Raw genomic sequence first — 17,748 nt, 5'->3', positions numbered from 1 at the left:
TGGTGGTGCTATATTGCCCTGGTTCTTGTTGGTTCTGTTTTTACTCTGGCCTTTAGCCATCTGGTTGTCCCTGGTATTGATTGGGTGTTTCTGGTGCTTTCAGGACTCCTCAGGAAGGTGGGTAGTGCCATGGGCCAGAGAGTGGAACTGTGTGTCCCTATGCCAGGGGAGGCTTGATGATCCTGGTGTCTGGTCTGGCAGGTCTCCCCAGGAAGGCAGGTAGAGCTCTGAGCCTGAGGCTGGGTGCTCCTGTAGTCTGGCAGCCCTTCTTGCTAAGGTGGGGAGAGCCATAGCCCAGAGGTTGGATGATCCAGGGGCCTAGGAGTCCTCATAGTGAAGACAGGTAGCACTGTGGGCTCAAGGTTGGAACTCAGGGGATAGCCTGCAGCTCTCTTCTGCTGGCTGTGTTCCAGTTGGACTCCCAGGCAGGGAAATGGGGTGGGGTTGTCTAACCTGAATGTTCTTGGGGTCTGGTCTGGCAGGTCTCCTTGGGAAGGTGTGTAGAGCTCTGGCTGGAGGCTGGCAACCTTTCTTGGTAAGGCAGGTAGGACTTGGGCCAGAGTTTGGAACCATTTGTTCCTATGGCCCGGGGAAGGCTGGATGATCCTGGAGTCTGTTCCCACAGTCTCCTCGTTAAGGCTGGTAGAGCTATGGGCTAGACTAGGGTTGGCCTTCCTGGGGTCCAGCAACTTTCCTTGTCTATACCTCAATTTTTAATCATATTTGGCTACGTATAATTTTTAAATTATGTATTTATTATTGTGTGCATGTGTGTCCTGGCACAGGTGCGGTATTTGTGTATGGGAACATGTGCCACAGTGCATGTAGAGAGGTTAGAAGGCAATTTTGTCAGTTTCTCCCTCCACTTTTATGTAGCAGCGTTCAAACTCAGATTTCTGTGCTTGCTTAACAAGAACTTCGACCAACTGAGCCATTCTGTAGGCTTTTTTTTTTTTAAGAGGTTAGGTTTTCAGTATCTTAATGTAGATTTTTTTGAATATACATTATTGAATTTTATATCTTTACTAAATATATTTGTTGTTAAAAAAAAAAAAAAGAAAATCCTAACTGTTCTATTTTACCAATGAAAACTCAGGAGCCAGATGCTGGGGTGAAAACCTTCTAGCTCAGAGAGGCAGAGCAAGTACCCAGCTGATGTTCCAACTCAGCTCATGTCTAAGAAGGGAAAGGCAGAAAGCCCAAAGCTAAACTTGCTAGGTCAGCTGATGGTCTAGGAGGAAAAGGCATGCTAGCTCACCCAACAACCCAGTAGGAAAAAGCTAAAAGCCCAAGAGCTAGAGAGGTAAATTGCCCTTCTTTTCCATGCTGTCTTAAAGTTCCTCCGTTCTGTTAATTCCTGTCAGCTAATTACCTGTTCTGCCTCTTGGGTTAATTTTATTAAATCCTGTGTACAGAAATTTCAAAGATTAAAGCTGTGTGTTAGGGCTGAGCCACACCAAACAAAAATTGTAATCACCTGTTTACAATAAACAAAGTTCTTAGATTAAAGGTGTGTGTTAGGGATGAACCACACAAAACAAACAAACAAACAAACAAAAAACAGGTTTTTATAGTTCACAATCTCGGGGATCAAAATGGGACCAAATATCCTGTAACATATATTTAGATAAATTTATTCTTTTAATGAATGTAATTAGTAATGTTTGCAGTGAAATAGAAATGCTTCATTTTTTTCTGTCATCCTTACTAGAATTACAACGTCTGAGTGAACAAATTTTTGCAGCATAGGGCCATTTCTATTTTAATTTGGGCTAATGTTAGAAGAGACAATACAGGCTAGGTTAATACTTTAGAGCCTTTGGCTTTACTGTTGCCTTTTCTACTTTTTTCCCCATTATCCTGTAACTTTCCATGTCATTTTAGAAGCCTTAAGAATCAGTCATTTTAAAACGGACATTCTGATTATCATTGATATTTTGCCTTCTAAGTAGAATTTCAACCCTAGATTTTTGTTTGTTTACTTTGTAGCAGCTCTTTTCTTGGGTCTTTTCAGCTTAAATGTTTTATGTATTTTGTCAGTGAAGGAGCTGTAATTGTAAAAACCTGGCTTAGACGACATCCAGTTTGCCTTTTCATGAAAAATTCTCCTCAGTAATAAACAGTGTAAACAGTACAGACTAAGAACATTTTTTCCCCTGTGCTTGGGTCACCAGATCAAAAGAGACATTCTAATATACTTTTTGTATCTTGGTTTTGCTTAATTTTTTTTAAGCCTTAAAGATAACCAACAGATGGATAGTATCTTTAGGTTTGTTTTTTTTTTTTTTAAAGGTGAATCGTGAGAGATTTCAGTGGTGATAAAGGGTCTGTGGGGCTGCAGATGGCTTAGTCAATAACGTTCTTGTCTTATAAGCATGAAGACCTGGGCTTGGATCCCCAGCACTCCCACATAGAAATCTGGGCACAGGACTACATGCTTGTAATCCTGTCATTGCTGAAGTGGAGATAGATAAAGCAGTGGAGCTCACTGGCTAGCCAGGTTAGATGATTTGGTAAGCCCTAGGTTTAGTAAGAGACCCTGCAGTGGCTTTTGACTTTTTGCCACTTCATGGATTTTTTTGTGAGCTCTTCTGTCTCCTAACAATATTTTCTCTTTCTCAGCTCAGCTTCTACTGGCTCAACTGCCTTCTTTTTTTCACTCTGCTAACCCAATTCTGCATCAACTGCCTTCTCTTCTTTAGTCCTACTCAGTCTTCTTTCTTCCTGCACCAACTGTCTTCTCTAACCTTACTCAAGCTTTCTCAGCCTCTGCTGGCTTCTTATATCCTCTCCTGTTTCTAGAAATCCAAGAGGTAACCAACAATGAAGACCATAGTGTCTAAGAGCAGTTCTAATAGCTAAGCATTCCGAAAGGGCCAGTTGACTAGCAACTGGGGATTCCTTAAAGGGCCAGGCACACAAGATAAACCACACTACACCTTTCTGAAAAAAATAAAGTGGAGAGAGATGGAGGGAGATATCCAGTGTCGACTTCTGGCCTCCACATGCACAGGCGCACATACATATTGTGTACACACATGCACATGCATGCACATGTGTACATACACAGACCGTGTACCCAAATAAAGGGATTGTGGGTAAAGTCACATTTATATGAACAATGTAGGCTTTATCAACAATAGTGGACAGGTTTTGTTGGAAAAATGTTTCCTGTTTAATATTAGAAGTTATTTGTCTTCTGTAGGTATGGAACCTCTGGTTTCAGTTCTAGCAATTGTTATTTTGTTGCAATGATAAATCTCCTTAATAGTATTTTTATCAACATCTTGGTGAGAATAGGAGCATAGCTGCTAATTTACGTATGGATTTGAACTTGTTTTCTATTTATATACTAAATTTTTCAAAAGGGACTTCACATAGGTCTTTGGAAGTGTGTGGTTTTGGTTTTCTAGAATTTATACTATTTATATTAAACAATTCAGACTTACCTTATCTCATATGCCTAATCTTTCCTGGAGAAATTTATAGCATTAAAAGGCAAACATAGAGCCTTAGTGTTTCTTATTCTTGTCAGCTGCTGCTTCTTCGATTTATTGCGTTTCTATGTGTAAGAGACTATGTAAAGACATTATACATGTATTAGTTTAAATTAACCAGCATACTTATCATATGAATTTTATCGTCCCATATTTTACAGATTCATTCAGGTTTTTTTTAGCTACTGTATTTGAGGACCAGTGTAGGTCAGCCACTCAGCTACTGGTCTCAACTGAAAAGAATAAAACAGTCTGAATTTTCATTAAAAAGAATAAGAAATCATGAAAAAGATAAAAGAACATTTAGTGACTCAGTATGGGAAAAGAGGAGAGTTATGACTTGTATATATTTTTATATTTTTCCCAAAAGGAGGGGATAAAATCCCATAGCACCACCACAACAACAAAAGAACCATTTGTTGAGGATGCTGTCTTTATTCATTGTATGGGTGTGGCTTCTTTGGAAAAAGAAAAAGTATCTGTAGCTGTGTGGGTTTATTCTGGGCATTCTATTTTATTCCATTGATCTACTATTTTGTTCCTATGCCAGTGACATGCAGTTTTTATTACTATTCTTCTGAAGTACAGCTTGAGTTCAGGGATGGAGATACCTCCAGAAGATCTGTTGTTGTATAGGATTGTTTTCACAATTCTGGGTTTTTTTGTTTTTCCGTATGAAATTGAGAATTGTTTTTCCAAGTTTTGTAAAGAACTGTGTTGATATTTTGATGGGGATTGCATGGAATCCGTAGGTGGCCATTTTTACTATGTTAATCCTACTGATCCACGAGCACGGGAGATCTTTCCATCTTCTGCAATTTCTTCAGAGACTTGAAGTTTTTTTCAAACATGTCTTTCACTTGCTTGGTTAGAGTCACACCAACATACTTTGTGTTATTAGTGGCTATTTGTGAAGGGTGTAGTTTTCCTAATTTCTTTCTCAGCCCTTTTGTCTTTCGTAAAGAAGAGGGCTACTGATTTTTTTGAGTTAATTTTGTATCCAGCCACTTTGCTGACGGTGTTTATCAGCTGAAGGAGTTCTCTGGTTGAATTTTTGGGTTCACTCATGTATACTAATATATCATCTGCAAATAGTGATACTTTGACTTCTTCCTTTCTGATTTGTATCCCCTTGACTCTTTTAGTTGTCTTATTGCTCTAGCTAGGACTTCCAAGTACTATGTTGAAGAGATAATGAGAGAGTGGGCAGCCTTGCCTTGTCACTTATTTCAGTGGGATTGATTTAAATTTCTCTTGGTTTAGGTTGATGTTGGCTATAGGCTTGCTGTATATTGTCTTTACTATGTTTAGATATGTGCCTTGTATCCTTGATCTCTCCAAAACTTTAAACATGAGTGGGTGTTGGATTTTGTAAAATACTTTTTGGCATCTAAGGAGATGATCATGTGGTTTTTCTCCTTCAGTTTATTTATATGGTGGGTTACATTGACGGATTTCTGTATATTGAACCACCCCTGCATGCCCGGGATGAAGCCTGCTTGGTCATGGTGGGTGATATCTTTTATGTGTTTCTGGAGTCGGTTTGCAAGTATTTTATTGAGTATTTTTGCATCAATGTTCATAAGAGAGATAGGTTGGAAGTTCTCTTTTTTGTTGAGTCTTTGTGTGGTTTATGTATCAAGGTGACTGTAGCTTCATAGAATGAGTTTGGTAATGTCCCTTCTGTTTCTATTTTGTGGACTAGTTTGAAGAGAATTGGAGTTAGCTCTTTTTTGAAGGTCTGGTAGAAGTCTGTGCTGAAATCGTCTGGCCCTGGGCTTTTTTTGGAAGGGAGATTTTTGATGACTGCTTCTATTTCCGTGGGGGATACAGGACTATTCAATTTATTTACCTAATCTTGATTTAATTTCAGTATTATCAAGAAAATTGTCCATTTCATTTAGATTTTCAAATTTTGTGGCATATAGGCTTTTGTAGTAAGACCTAATGATTGTTTGGATTTCCTCAGTGTCTGTTGATATATCCCCCCCCCCTTTTGTTTCTGATTTTGCTGATTTGGATAGTTTTTCTCTGTGTTTCAGTTTGGCCAAGGGTTTATTTGTCTTGTTGATTTTCTCAAAGAACCAGCATTGCTTCTCAAAGACCAGCAGTGGTCTCATTGATTCTTTGAATAGTTTTCTTTGTTTCTAATGCACTGATTTCAGCTCTGAGTTTATTTCCAATGGTCTGCTCCTCTTGGGTGCGTCTTCCTTTTGTTCTAGGGCTTTTAGGTGTGCCGTTAAGTTGCTTGTATGAGATGTCTCAAACTTTTTCCTGGAGTCACTTAGTGCCATGAACTTTCCTTTTAGCACTGCTTTCATTGTGTCCCATAAGTTTGGGTAAGTTGTGCCTTCATTTTCATTGAAGTCTCTAGTTTCTTTTCTCATTTCTTCCCTGACTAAGCTATCATTGAGTAGAGAGTTATGTAGGCTTTTTGTTATTTCTGTTGCAGCTGAGGTCTAGTTTTGGGCCATGGTGATCTGATAGGAGACAAGGAATTATTTCGATCTTCTTGTTTCTGTTGAGGCTTGCTTTGTGCCCCACTATATGGTCAATTTTTGAGACGGTTTCGTGAGGTACTGAAAAGAAGGTATACTCTTTTGAGTTTGAGTGAAAAGTTCTGTAGACATCTATTAGGTCCATTTGATTTAGGACCTCTGTAAGTGCCATTATTTCCCTATTTAGCTTTTGTCTAGATGATCTGTCCTTTGGTGAGAGTGGAGTGTTGAAGTCTACCAATGTGTAGATTTAAGCTTTAATAATCTTTCATTTACAAATGCAGGTGCTCCTGTATTTGGGGCATAGATGTTCAGGATTGTGATGTCCTCCTGGTGTATTTTTCCTTTGATGAGAATGAAGTGTCCCTCCTCATCTTTTTTGATTAATTTTGGTTGAAAGTCTATTTTATTAGATATTAGGATAGCTACCCCACCTTGTTTTCTGGGTCATTTGCTTGAAAAACATTTTTTTTCTATCCTTTTATTCTGAGGTAGAGTTTTTCTTTGTTGCAGAGGTGTGTTTCTTGGATGCAGTAGAATGTTGGATCTTGTTTCTGCAACCATTCTGTTAGTCTGTGTCTTTTTATTAGGGAGTTGAGTTCATTTATGTTGATAGATGAAAGTGACCAATCATTGTTAATTCCCTTTATTGTGGAGTTGGTGGTGTTACTGCATTTCTATTAATTGTTTTCTTCTAATTTTTTGTTGTGAAGTTATCTATATCCTGTGTTTTCTTGGGTGTAGTTGATTTTGTTAGATTGGAATTTTCATTTTAATATCTTATGTAGGGCTGGGTTGCTGTGTAGATATTGTTAAAGTTTAGTTTTGTTATGGAATATTTTGTTTTCTCCATCTATATTGATTGAAAGCTTTGCTGGGTATAGTAGTCTGGGTTGACATCTGTGGTCTCTTGGAGTCTGCATAACATTCACCCAGGCCCTTCTGGCTTTCATAGTTTCTGTTGAGAAGTCCAGTATGATTCTGATAGGTTTACCTTTTTATGTTACTTGGTCTTTTTCCCTTGCTGCTTTTAATATTTTTTCCTTGTTCTGTAGATTTTGTGTTTTGACTGTTATGTAATGTGAGGAGTTTCTTTTCTGGTCTAGTCTATTTGGTGTTCTGTAGGCCTTTGTATGTTAATGGACATTTCTGGAGTGCTGGACTTATGGTGACTGGCATGGCCTCTGGTGGAGCGTGAGGTCTCTGCCTGAATTGGGGATTGGAAATTGGAAATTGATGAGGAAAGAAGGGTTGGCTTGGGGTTCTGAGGGTGGGCCACCAAAAGAGTGGAGGAGGTCCATTGGCTGGCTATCTACCTGGACTTCTGATGGCTGGTGTGGCCTCTGGTAAAGAGTGGGGAGTCTCTGCTTCAGTTGGGCACTGGGCTGTATCTATATATATATATTTTTGCAAAGTTGATAACCAGTTGTTCTGACAGCATTTGCTGAAAACATTTTTTTTAGTTTCTTTTTTTCTTGATATAATTTTTAATTTTTTTATATTAATTACAGTTTATTTACTTTGTGTCCCAGCTGTAGTCCCCTCCCTCATTCCCTTGCAATCCCACCCTCTCTCTCTCATCGCCTCCTTGTCCCTCTCTAAGTCCACTTATAGGGGAGGTCATCCTCTCCTTCTATCTTAACCTAGCTTATCAGATCTCACCAGGACGGGCTGCAATGTCCTCCTCTGTGACCTAGCAAGCTGCTCCTCCCATGGTGGGCTGTGGAGATCAAGGAGCTAGCCATAGAGTTCGTGTCAGAGACAGTCCCTGTTCCCCTTACTAGGGAATCCACTTGGATACTGAGCTGTCATGGGCTACATCCGAGCAGGGGTTCTAGGTTATATCTATGCATGGTCCCTGGTTGGAGAATCAGTCTCAGACAAGCCCCTGTGCCCAGATATATTTGGTCCTTGTGGAGCTCCTGTTTTCTCCAGGTCTTACTAATTCCCTCTTCTTTCATATGATTCCTTGCACTCTGCCCAAGGTTTGGTTATGAGTCCTAGCTTCTGCTTTGATACACTGCTATGTAGAGTCTTTCAGAGGCCCTGTGTGGTAGGCTCCTATCCTGCTTCTCATTTTCTCCTACTTCCAATGTCCATCCTATTTGTCTTTCTAAGTAAGGATTGATCTTCTTACCCTGGGTCCTCCTTCTTGTGAAAACATCTCTTTTCCTATTGTGTTGCCATTGTTACTTTGCCAAGGGTCAGTTGAATTCTGTGTGGGTCTGTTTATGGATGTTATCTTTAGTTCTGTAGATTGCCTTCTGTTTCCCCAGTACCTCACAGCTTTGAATGCTGTTGCTTAGTAGCATATTCATGGGTTTATTTTTTTATTCTCAAGGTTTTTAGAGACCCTCATTCTGCCATGTGGTGTCTCTTAATATGTTCATGTTAAGTATAGTAAGATTATCATTTAAAAAGATAAATGAAGAACTTGCGACTCAGTTTGTGAAACTAGTTATTAGAATTTATTGCCTTAGCTGTTGTTACTAAAAGAAGCAGAATTTCTGTTCTTTTGTAGTCTGTTGTTTTCATGTGAGAAAAAAATTAGGTTTTTTTCTTCCTTTCATAGCATTGTCATGAGATTTGAAGATTAGTACATGGAAAAATCCCTCAATTCCAATATTTAGAAATAATAATAAAAGTTCTCAGTTAACATTAGCTGCTATTTATGATTTTCATATTATTTTCCTTTTGTAAGTGCTTTTCTTGGTTTATACTCTGATATGCTGTTTTCTCTAAAACACAAGTAAACTATATCAAAACTCTGAAAATAATAGATTATTATGAAGAAAGGTTGCCAATAAGATTTCCCTTGCCTGAAAATACTTCTGTTGAAATTGAACGTTTTGTTAGTATTTCTGTATATGAACGCTGAAAGGAATAGGTCTACAGATTTTATCAACTGATCAGAAACAATAACAACAAACAAGTGAATAGTATAGTATGCTGCATTGGAGAGTGAATGAACCAGTAAATAGTCTGAACTGTACTTCCTATCTGCCGTATAAAAGAAAACCGAATAAAAATAAAAAGCTGTTCCATCAGGGCTAACCTGCTAGCACAGTTGTGATCCTAATGAAGCCAAAATATATTAAGAAAAATCTCACAATCATCTGCTTTAAAAAAAATGACCATTGTGTCTCTTACAGAACAACAGTAACATTATTTTAATATCTTTTTAGGTTGGTACAGAGGAGTTTCAACAAAGAAGCCTAATGTAAAGGTAATGAAGTTCACTGTTGTGTTCCTTCATGTGCAGGATTTGCATCATGTTATTAACAGTCAGTAATAACTGTTTCTACTTGATCTTTAACCCTTTACAGTAGCTACAGTCATCTTTCTGGCAGAATTGTCTTGGTATCATAATGCAATATTAAAATGATTTTTCAGAAATCACAGAAAATGCAAATGTGGTTAAAGCTATATACTTGTTCTGAAGAAGTCTAGTCATACTTTTAAGTGATTTTTTTTTTCCCAAGATTTGACCAAAATTAAATTGGCTTATTTATAGTTTTAGTGTTATAGAACCTTATGTCTAGTTAGATAAATTTATTCCTAAGGTGCAAAGTGGGAAAAATGAAAATAATGTTCAAGTACGCATTCCTTTGTTAATATTAATAATTTTGTTAAAATGTGAAATTAAATAAGACTGCATAGAATACTGATATTATATACTAGATTTTATCTTTCAGTAAAGTATGATTAATAGTAACATACTAAAAATATATATGTATATGTATTTTGTGACCATATAGAATTTTTTGATGTATAATTTTATTTTTTAATTAATCACACTTTATTCACTTTGTATCCCCCATAAGCCCCTCTCTCCTCTCCTCCCGAACCCACCCTCCCTCCCCCTTCTTCACGCATGTCCCTCCCCAAGTCCACTGATAGGGGAGGTTCTCCTCTCCTTCCTTCTGATCCTAGTCTATCAGATCTCATCAGAAGTGGCTGCATTGTCATCTTCTGTGGCCTGGTAAGGCTGCTCCCCCCTCAGGGGGACTAACTTGTTTCCTGTTTCCTTCTTCTTCTGATGTCCTTCCTCTTTGCCTTTCAGTATGGGGATTGAGTGTTTTAGTCAGGGTCCTCTCTCTTGATTAGTTTCTTTAGCTGTACAGATTTTAGTAGGTTTATCCTATGTTATATGAGTGAGTATATACCGTATGTGTCTTTCTGCTTCTGGGACAGTTCACTCAGGATGATCCTTTCCAGGTCCCTCCATTTACCTGCAAATTTCATGATTTCCTTATTTTTTAATTGCAGAGTAATACTCCATTGTGTAGATATACCACAATTTCTGCATCCATTCTTCAGTTGAGGGGCATCTGGGTTGTTTCCAGCTTCTGGCTATTACAAATAAAGCTGCTACAAACATGTTTGAGCAAATGTCCTTATTGTGTACTTGAGCCTCTTTTGGATATATGCCTAGGAGTGGTATGGTTGGATCTTGAGCAAGCGCTATTCCTAGTTGTCTGAGAAAGCGCCAGATTGATTTCCAGAGTGCTTGTACAAGTTTACATTCCCACCAGCAGTGGAGGAGGGTTCCCCTTTCTCTACAACTTCTCCAGCATGTGTTGCCATTTAATAGGCTTTTCTTCAAGTATATATTCTTTTAGATACAGTGAAAAACTGGTAGTACTGCCAGTCAGCTGGCTGTTTATCTATTCTTGTAAAAATCTTTAATTGCTGGGGAGATGGCTCATTGGTAAAGTGTTTATTGTGCAAGCCTGGTGACTTAAATTCAGATCCCAATATACTCCTGTTGAGAGAGGGGAGGTGGAAAGAAGAGTGGTTCTGGAAGATTGGCATACACAACAATGGACAAGAATGTCCCTGTCTCCAACAAAGTAGAAGACAAGGACCTGACTTGATACCTGAGGTATCTATCACCTGATATCTACATGTGTCCTGTGACACATGCATATCCGTGTGTCACAGGGGCCGTGGTGGGAGGAGAGCGAGCCATGTTTGAAATTTATTCTTCTAGGCTTTTAATTGCAAGCAACCATTAATTAGTAGCTATCATAAGCTTCATCTTTAAAAAAGGTTTGCTTCTTTCTTTCTTTCTTTCTTTCTTTCTTTCTTTCTTTCTTTCTTTTCTTTCTTTCTTTCTTTCTTTCTTTCTTTCGAGTGTGTATGCATGCAGTGACACACAGGTGGAGGTCAGAGGACAACTTGTGGGAGTTGGGTCTCTCCTTCCTTCATATGGTCCTGGAGAGAGTTCAGGCTGTTGGACTTGGTGTTAAGTGCCTTTACCCACTGAGCCATCTTTCCAGTCTTTTTTAGCAGTAGATAGTCAGTGCAGCAGTTATAGCTTCCAAAGCCTTGGCTCTTAATGGTAGCTAATATGTATCTCTTGGGCATTGCATGTCAAGATCCTGGAGTTTGGTAGTTCCCTGGAACTCCTCTAGTAATAATTGCCCATAATCCCTTGCCTTTGCCTCTGTATAGCCATCTCTATACTTCTACCATCCTTTGTCCTCTCAGATACCTGTTTCCCAATGGCCCTGCCACTGACCTTTCTCTGGAGCTCTCCAGCCACCTTCTTGCCAGTCTTCTATTTCTTTTATGACTACTATGGCTGTTGTTTCCACTGCCATCACTACCACCCCGACTTTCTTTGTTTTTACCCATTTAGCCTTCTCTATTTTATGATAAAAATCCAATTCCCATTAAGAAGTCTTTTATTAGGCCTAATTTTACAACACCAGGGGTCAATAAAAGAGGGTGTCTTCCAGGTAATCTGTTTATATAGTGAGGAGAAGGTAACCACTCGTGCAAATGAAGGGCTGTGTTTACGCTAATCAGAAGCCTCTGGCTGGGCCACCAGGGGAAGTGTACGCTCTCTGGTATGCATAATGAAAATGACTGTAAGATATTTTGGAGTGCTGCTTTCTAAGCAAGGTATCTGGAATGGTTATTTTTTAGCCACATTGTGGTTGTAATGGTCCTCTGCATCTTTTGGATTGTCCTCAGCGTGACTCTATCTAAAATAGCTAGGTTTCTATTTGGCCAGTTGACAGTAAAGAATTTCTTGCCTGACAGTTACTCTCTTAAGGCCACTATGTTTAAGGAAGGAACCTGTTAATTAAGGTTATAAAAATATTAAATAAAAATGTGTAGTTTTAAAGAACATTCCTAAAGTTTAAAGAATAAGAGAAAAATAAGAAAAACCAATATTTAATTATAGTTTTTGCTTTCTATAAAGCACATGCTTAAGAGGGAAAAACAAACAGATCTGTGAGATGACTAAAATTCCATTAATTAAGAAAGGGAGTTCAGTGTTCAAGTGGGTTCCACAGTAAGGGGAACAGGGACTGTCTCTGACATGAACTCAGTAGCTGGCTCTTGGATCACTTTCCCCTGAGTGGGGAACAGCCTTACCAGGCCACAGCAGAAGACAATGCAGCCACTCCTGATGAGACCTGATAGACTAGGATCAGAAGGAAGGAGAGGAGGACCTCCCCTATTGTGGACTTGGGGAGGGACATGGGTGGAGAAGGGGGAAGGAGGGAGAAATTGGGAGGGGAGGAGAGAGGGAGCTACAGGGGGGATACAAAGTGAATAAACTGTAATTAATAAAAATAAAATGAAAAATAAAAAGGGAGCCTTATAGAATGTTTTGTATGGTACAAAAATTTACAAGCCATGTTCAAGAAACAATAAATAATGCAAGCCATCTAGAGTCCATTATTAAAGAGAATTATGGTTGGTATGGTAGGAAAAGTAAGTCAGACATGTATTTAGAGTATTACATGCCAGATTGCACAGAGAATGATAGGGACTTCAGGCTTTCTCATTGGTCAGCTGAGCTGCACATGTGCTCAGTACTGTCACATAGTATTCCAACTTTCTGTTACTACAGTGAAATACATAAAATAGTGAACTTATAAAGAGGTTTATTTTGGCACATAGTTTTATAGCTTCAAGTCCATGATCAGGCTGCCTGTCTCATTAAGCCTTTGGGATAGTTATGCCAAATGGCAATGGCCATGGAGCATATGGTCCGAGCACTCTCTACACAATATGAACCAGGAAGCAAAGCAAGGAAGTCTGAATAGGTCAGAATACCAGAATTTCCCATGGGTGCTTGCCTTTAATGACTTCTCAGGGGCTTTACTTTCTAAAGAACGCATTATTGCTCAGTAGTGCCTCCCTGAGGACCTTCAATACATGAACTGTAGGGTACACAAACCATAGTACATGGCATAAGACTTTTAAGAGAAACTGTTATTAATGATACATACTGATAAATTCACTTTCTGAAGTGTACGCTACGGTACTGCAGTGAGTGTAACTGGGGAATGATGAATCAGTACTGTGGTACTGTTTAGCGTTAACTACTGTAAAGTACTGGAGTGGGAATTGCATTGTTTCATTTTCTGAGACGGGGTCTTCCTATTTAGATCAGGCTGGCTGCAAATTCAGTGTGTAACTCAGGCTGAACTAAAATTTTAGAATCCCTGCACAAGTACAGTTAAACACTATTGGAATGGGTGTTTTTTTTTGTTTTTTTTTTTTGTTTGTTTGTTTTGTCTTGTTGTTCTGATTTCCTGAAGTCTTCATTGTAAATACCCCTTTTAGTGCTTTCTGTGAATCATTTTGTTGGGATCCTTTTTCTCTGAGTAGAAATTGTGTGTAGGTGGGTAGTTCTGCTGGCCTCTGGCAGCTGTTATATCCCTTGGCATTTGATAGTGGTGAGTGGCAGCAGCAGACAAGAGTGAGCACCAGCACGTGTTTCCCTCTACTTTTATAGGTCTTGTCTAAGGTCCTATGTACTGGGATCCTTAGCTTTATGCTAATAAGTATTACTACTCTGTTCAGGCATAGTTTACAAGGGTTACATCCCTATCTATCTATCTATCTATCTATCTATCTATCTATCTATCTATCTATCTATCTATCTATCTATCTATATTAGTTACAGTTTATTAACTTTGTATCCCTGCTGTATCCCGCTCCCTCATTCTCTCCTAATTCCACCCTCCCTCCCTCGTCTCTTCCCTGCCCCTTTCCAAGTCCACTGATAGGGGAGGACCTCCTCCTCTTTCATCTGACACTGGTTTATCAGGTATCTTCAGGATTGGCTGCAAAGTCCTCCTCTGTGGCCCAGCAGGGCTGCTGCTCCCTCTGGGTAGGGGGGAGGTCAAAGAGCCTGTCATTGAGTTCATGTCAGAAATAGTCCCTGTTTCCCTTAATAGGGTACCTACTTGGATACTTAGTTACCATGGGCTACATTGAGGAGAGGTTCTAGGTTATATCCATACATGGTCCTTGGTTGGAGAAAAACAGTCTCATAAAAGACCGCGGGTTACATCTCTTACAGAAGTCTGGGAAGTTGGAATTCCTTAGCTCTTGCTAATGTTGTAGTTAATAAACCTAGGAAATGAACTTCAGCTTTTGTTGTTCCCTGCATCTCTCATGGTTCTTCCTTGTATATGGCTATCAAAGTAGCTCACAGCTCCACTGCTGCTTTTCTACTGTCTCTGCTGATGTTTTCTTTCTGAGTTATCTCAGCTCTCTCTATTAAAATTAGACAAGAAAAGCTCTCAATCTCTAATGCCATCACCCTTTCCTCAGAAGACATGGGTTATTAAATGAAAAATCCTGTGCCAGGTGTGTGATACTGCTTCAGAAGTTATTAGTCAGGGAGACTCCAAAGTTTGATTTGCATTTTCCCATGCAGAATCTATTAAACAAGCTTTAAAATAGTAACAACAGCCAAGCCACACCTGATATGATGAGATCCTGGAATTGGGGAATTGGGTCTTTGAGGCTGTGTGCCACAGTAGTTGGAGTAGTGCCAGAATAACTCTCGTGGGGTGTGGGGTAACAACTGGGAGTCGCCTAGTTCAAAAGATGGGCTGACTCCGTAGTCCCAGTTTGGCATTAGAACCCCAGTAAGTTCCTAGAAAGCTGCTGTTCTCTGTTACATTATGAAAGCTTGGGATTGCTGGCTGTACTCATTGAAGCAAGCAACAATAACAGCATCAGCAGCAAAACCAGGGCAAATCAACCCAGTAGCATGAGAAGAAGGCCAAGTGAGCAAAAGGGGAGAGAACAAACTTCCTCTAAAATACCCATTTTTATCTGGGCTCCTACTAGAAAGTGCAACCTACGGTTGGGATGAGACTCCCCACAATAATCAGGACAGTTCTTCAGGTGAGACTCCCTACTCAACTGCTTCTAATTTGTGAGAAATAGACATTAAAACCAGCCATAATAGCTAAGGGTATTAAACATGATTTCATGTTTTTATTGGCCATTAGTTTTTATTTTTAAAGAAAAGATTATTTTTATTTTACCTGTATGTACGAGTGCCTACATGTATTTATGGGCGCCATGTGCATGACTGGTAGCCATGCGTGCCAGAGGAAAGTATCAGGTCTCCTTGAACTGGAGCTACAAACAGTTGTGAGCCACCATGTGGGTGTTAGGAACTGAATTCAGGTTCTCTAGAAGAGCAACAAGTGCTGTTGACTATTGAGTCATTCTCTTGGGAGCTGTTTACTCTATTTATTTATCCATTTGTTGATTTGTTTTTGTGTGTTTAATTCTTTCATTTCTTGATGTATATTTGGTATGAGATGAATATCTGACAAAGATGTTCTCCATTATGTGGACTTCTTTCTCCACTCTTAACTATTTCCTTTGCTGAATAGAGGCTTTTAACTTTATTAGTTTTTTTTTTTTTTTACTTTCTTTTTTATTTTATTATTATTATTTTTTAAGACAGGCTCCTGTTGCTGTTAGTTTAATGGTATGGTCTAATAATGTTTATTATTAGCCCTGTAGTTATTAGGGTGGTATATCTAACCTACTATCACAGTTAATAAAAGACACAGATACCTGGTAGATTTTATAATAGCCTTATAACACCTGGGGCAGGGCAGATATTAACCTTCTAAACTACCTTTACCTCCCAGCCCCAACCCAGGCTACCTCCCACCCATAGTTCCATAAATACTTGCTTATTCTTCATCTAGGCTGCTGCTTCCATCCATGCCCTCATGTGCTTCCTTCACACTCACCCATAGCAGCTCTTTGATTCCTTCCTCCTCCTCTTCCTCTCTCTCCCATGATCCTTCAATTCTCAAAGCCTTTGAACATTGGCAGTGTCCACCCATGTTCAAACTCTTTTAAAAAAGCAATATTTTTAAATTAACATTTGAAGTAGTCGATTTCCATAAGGCTGTTTTTGTACAGCGTGACTTTTGGTTATTCCATTCCCTTTCCTCTCCTCTACCTCCTCATACTTTGTTGTCCCCTTTCCCTTAATCCTCCCTCCTTAATTCTCTTGCACCCCCATGCCAGCCCCCTTTCTTATGTTACATGTATTCTTTTATCTTGTTTTTCTCCCATCTCCAATTCTTTCTTAAAACTCCATGACCTACTTTCTAGTCTCGTCACCTGAACCTCCCACATGTATAGTGGATAAATAAAATTTAAAATCTAGAATCTGCATATGAGAGAAAAAGCAGGATATTTATCTTTCTAGGATACTTAACTAAAATATAATTTCCAGGTCCATTTATTTTCTGTTGTAGTAAATAAAGATATAAATTGCCAATACTGTTTATTATTGAAGCCTGTAATTATTGCGACAGTTATTACTAACCCACTTCCTTAAATGCCAATATCAACACGCGTGAAAAACATAGACACCTGTTGTATTTTAAGTAAGCCTTTTTTCACCTGGGGCTAGGCAAATAATTTCCCCTAAGCTAATTCCTTACTTCCCATGCCCTCTGCTTTAATCATGTCTAGCTGGGCTACTTCCCATCCATAATCCAAAACTACTTGCACATGCTTCTGGGCTGCACCTCTCCACACCATTCTCAGAGTTACTTTCTTTCGGCCCATGTGGCTCTTTACGTTCTTTCTCCTCTCGTACCTGTCTCTTCCTCCTTCCTCCAAGCTTGAATCTTGACTATGCCACCCTAACTTCTGCCCTGCTGAGGTGTGTAGGCATTTATTCAGCCAATCAGGGATATTTTGTCGACAAGGATTATAAAGGGCACGTGGGTACAAAGGGTGCATGGATTTCTGCTCTTACAAGAGCAGGCAGACCTTGGGGCAAAACAGTTAATTAAACACAAAGCAACAGATGTCATAATTTTCTTTTTCTTTTATTTGTTTATTTATTATTTATTACAGTTTATTCACTTCGTATCCCAGCTGTGCTCCCCTCCCTTGTCTCCTTCCAGTCCCACTCTTCCTCTCTCCCTCTTTGCCCCCTATGCTTCTCTGCTAGTCCACTGATAGGGGAGGTCCTCCTCCCTTCTATCTGACCCTAGACTATCAGGTCTCATCAGGACTGGCTGCATTGTCTTCCTCTGTGGCCTGGCAAGGCTGCAACCCCCAGGGGGAGGTGATCAGAGAGCCAGCCACTGAGTTCATGTCAGAGACAGTCCCTGCTCCCCTTACTAGGGAACCCACTTGGAAACTGAGCAGCCTATGGGCTTCATCTGAGTAGGGGGTCTAGGTTATCTCCATGTATGGTCTTTGGTTGATTCGTCAGTCTCTGCAGGGACCCCAGGCCCAGGTTTGTTGGCTCTGTTGGTCTCCTTGTAGAGCTCCTGTCCCCTCAAAGTCTTTCTATCTTCCCCTTCTTCCATAAGATTCCCTGCATTCTGCCTAAAGTTTGGCTATGCGTCTTAGCATCTGCTCTGATACCCTACTGGGTATCAAAGACCCCAGTCCCGTTTCCTATCTATTCACACTTCTGATGCCTATCCTGTTTGCCC

The 17,748-nt window shown here is 39.6% G+C and overlaps 1 protein-coding gene across 1 annotated transcript in view; it reads left to right on the top strand.

Annotated features, from left to right (window-relative positions):
• Dock3 (dedicator of cytokinesis 3) overlaps positions 1-17,748 on the top strand; it is a 270,999-nt gene that overhangs the window by 15,467 nt on the left and 237,784 nt on the right. Inside the window, exon 3 of the mRNA XM_055629516.1 lies at positions 9,181-9,221. Within this exon, the coding sequence (XP_055485491.1) occupies positions 9,181-9,221 (41 nt within the window). The remainder of the gene's footprint in view (positions 1-9,180; positions 9,222-17,748) is intronic.

Source organism: Psammomys obesus, unplaced genomic scaffold (genome assembly GCF_907164565.1).
Source record: "Psammomys obesus unplaced genomic scaffold, mPsaObe1.curated_primary_1811, whole genome shotgun sequence".
NCBI lineage: Eukaryota > Metazoa > Chordata > Mammalia > Rodentia > Muridae > Psammomys > Psammomys obesus.
Note: the sequence above shows the minus strand (reverse complement) of the source record. Positions and strands in the feature narration are given on the sequence as shown.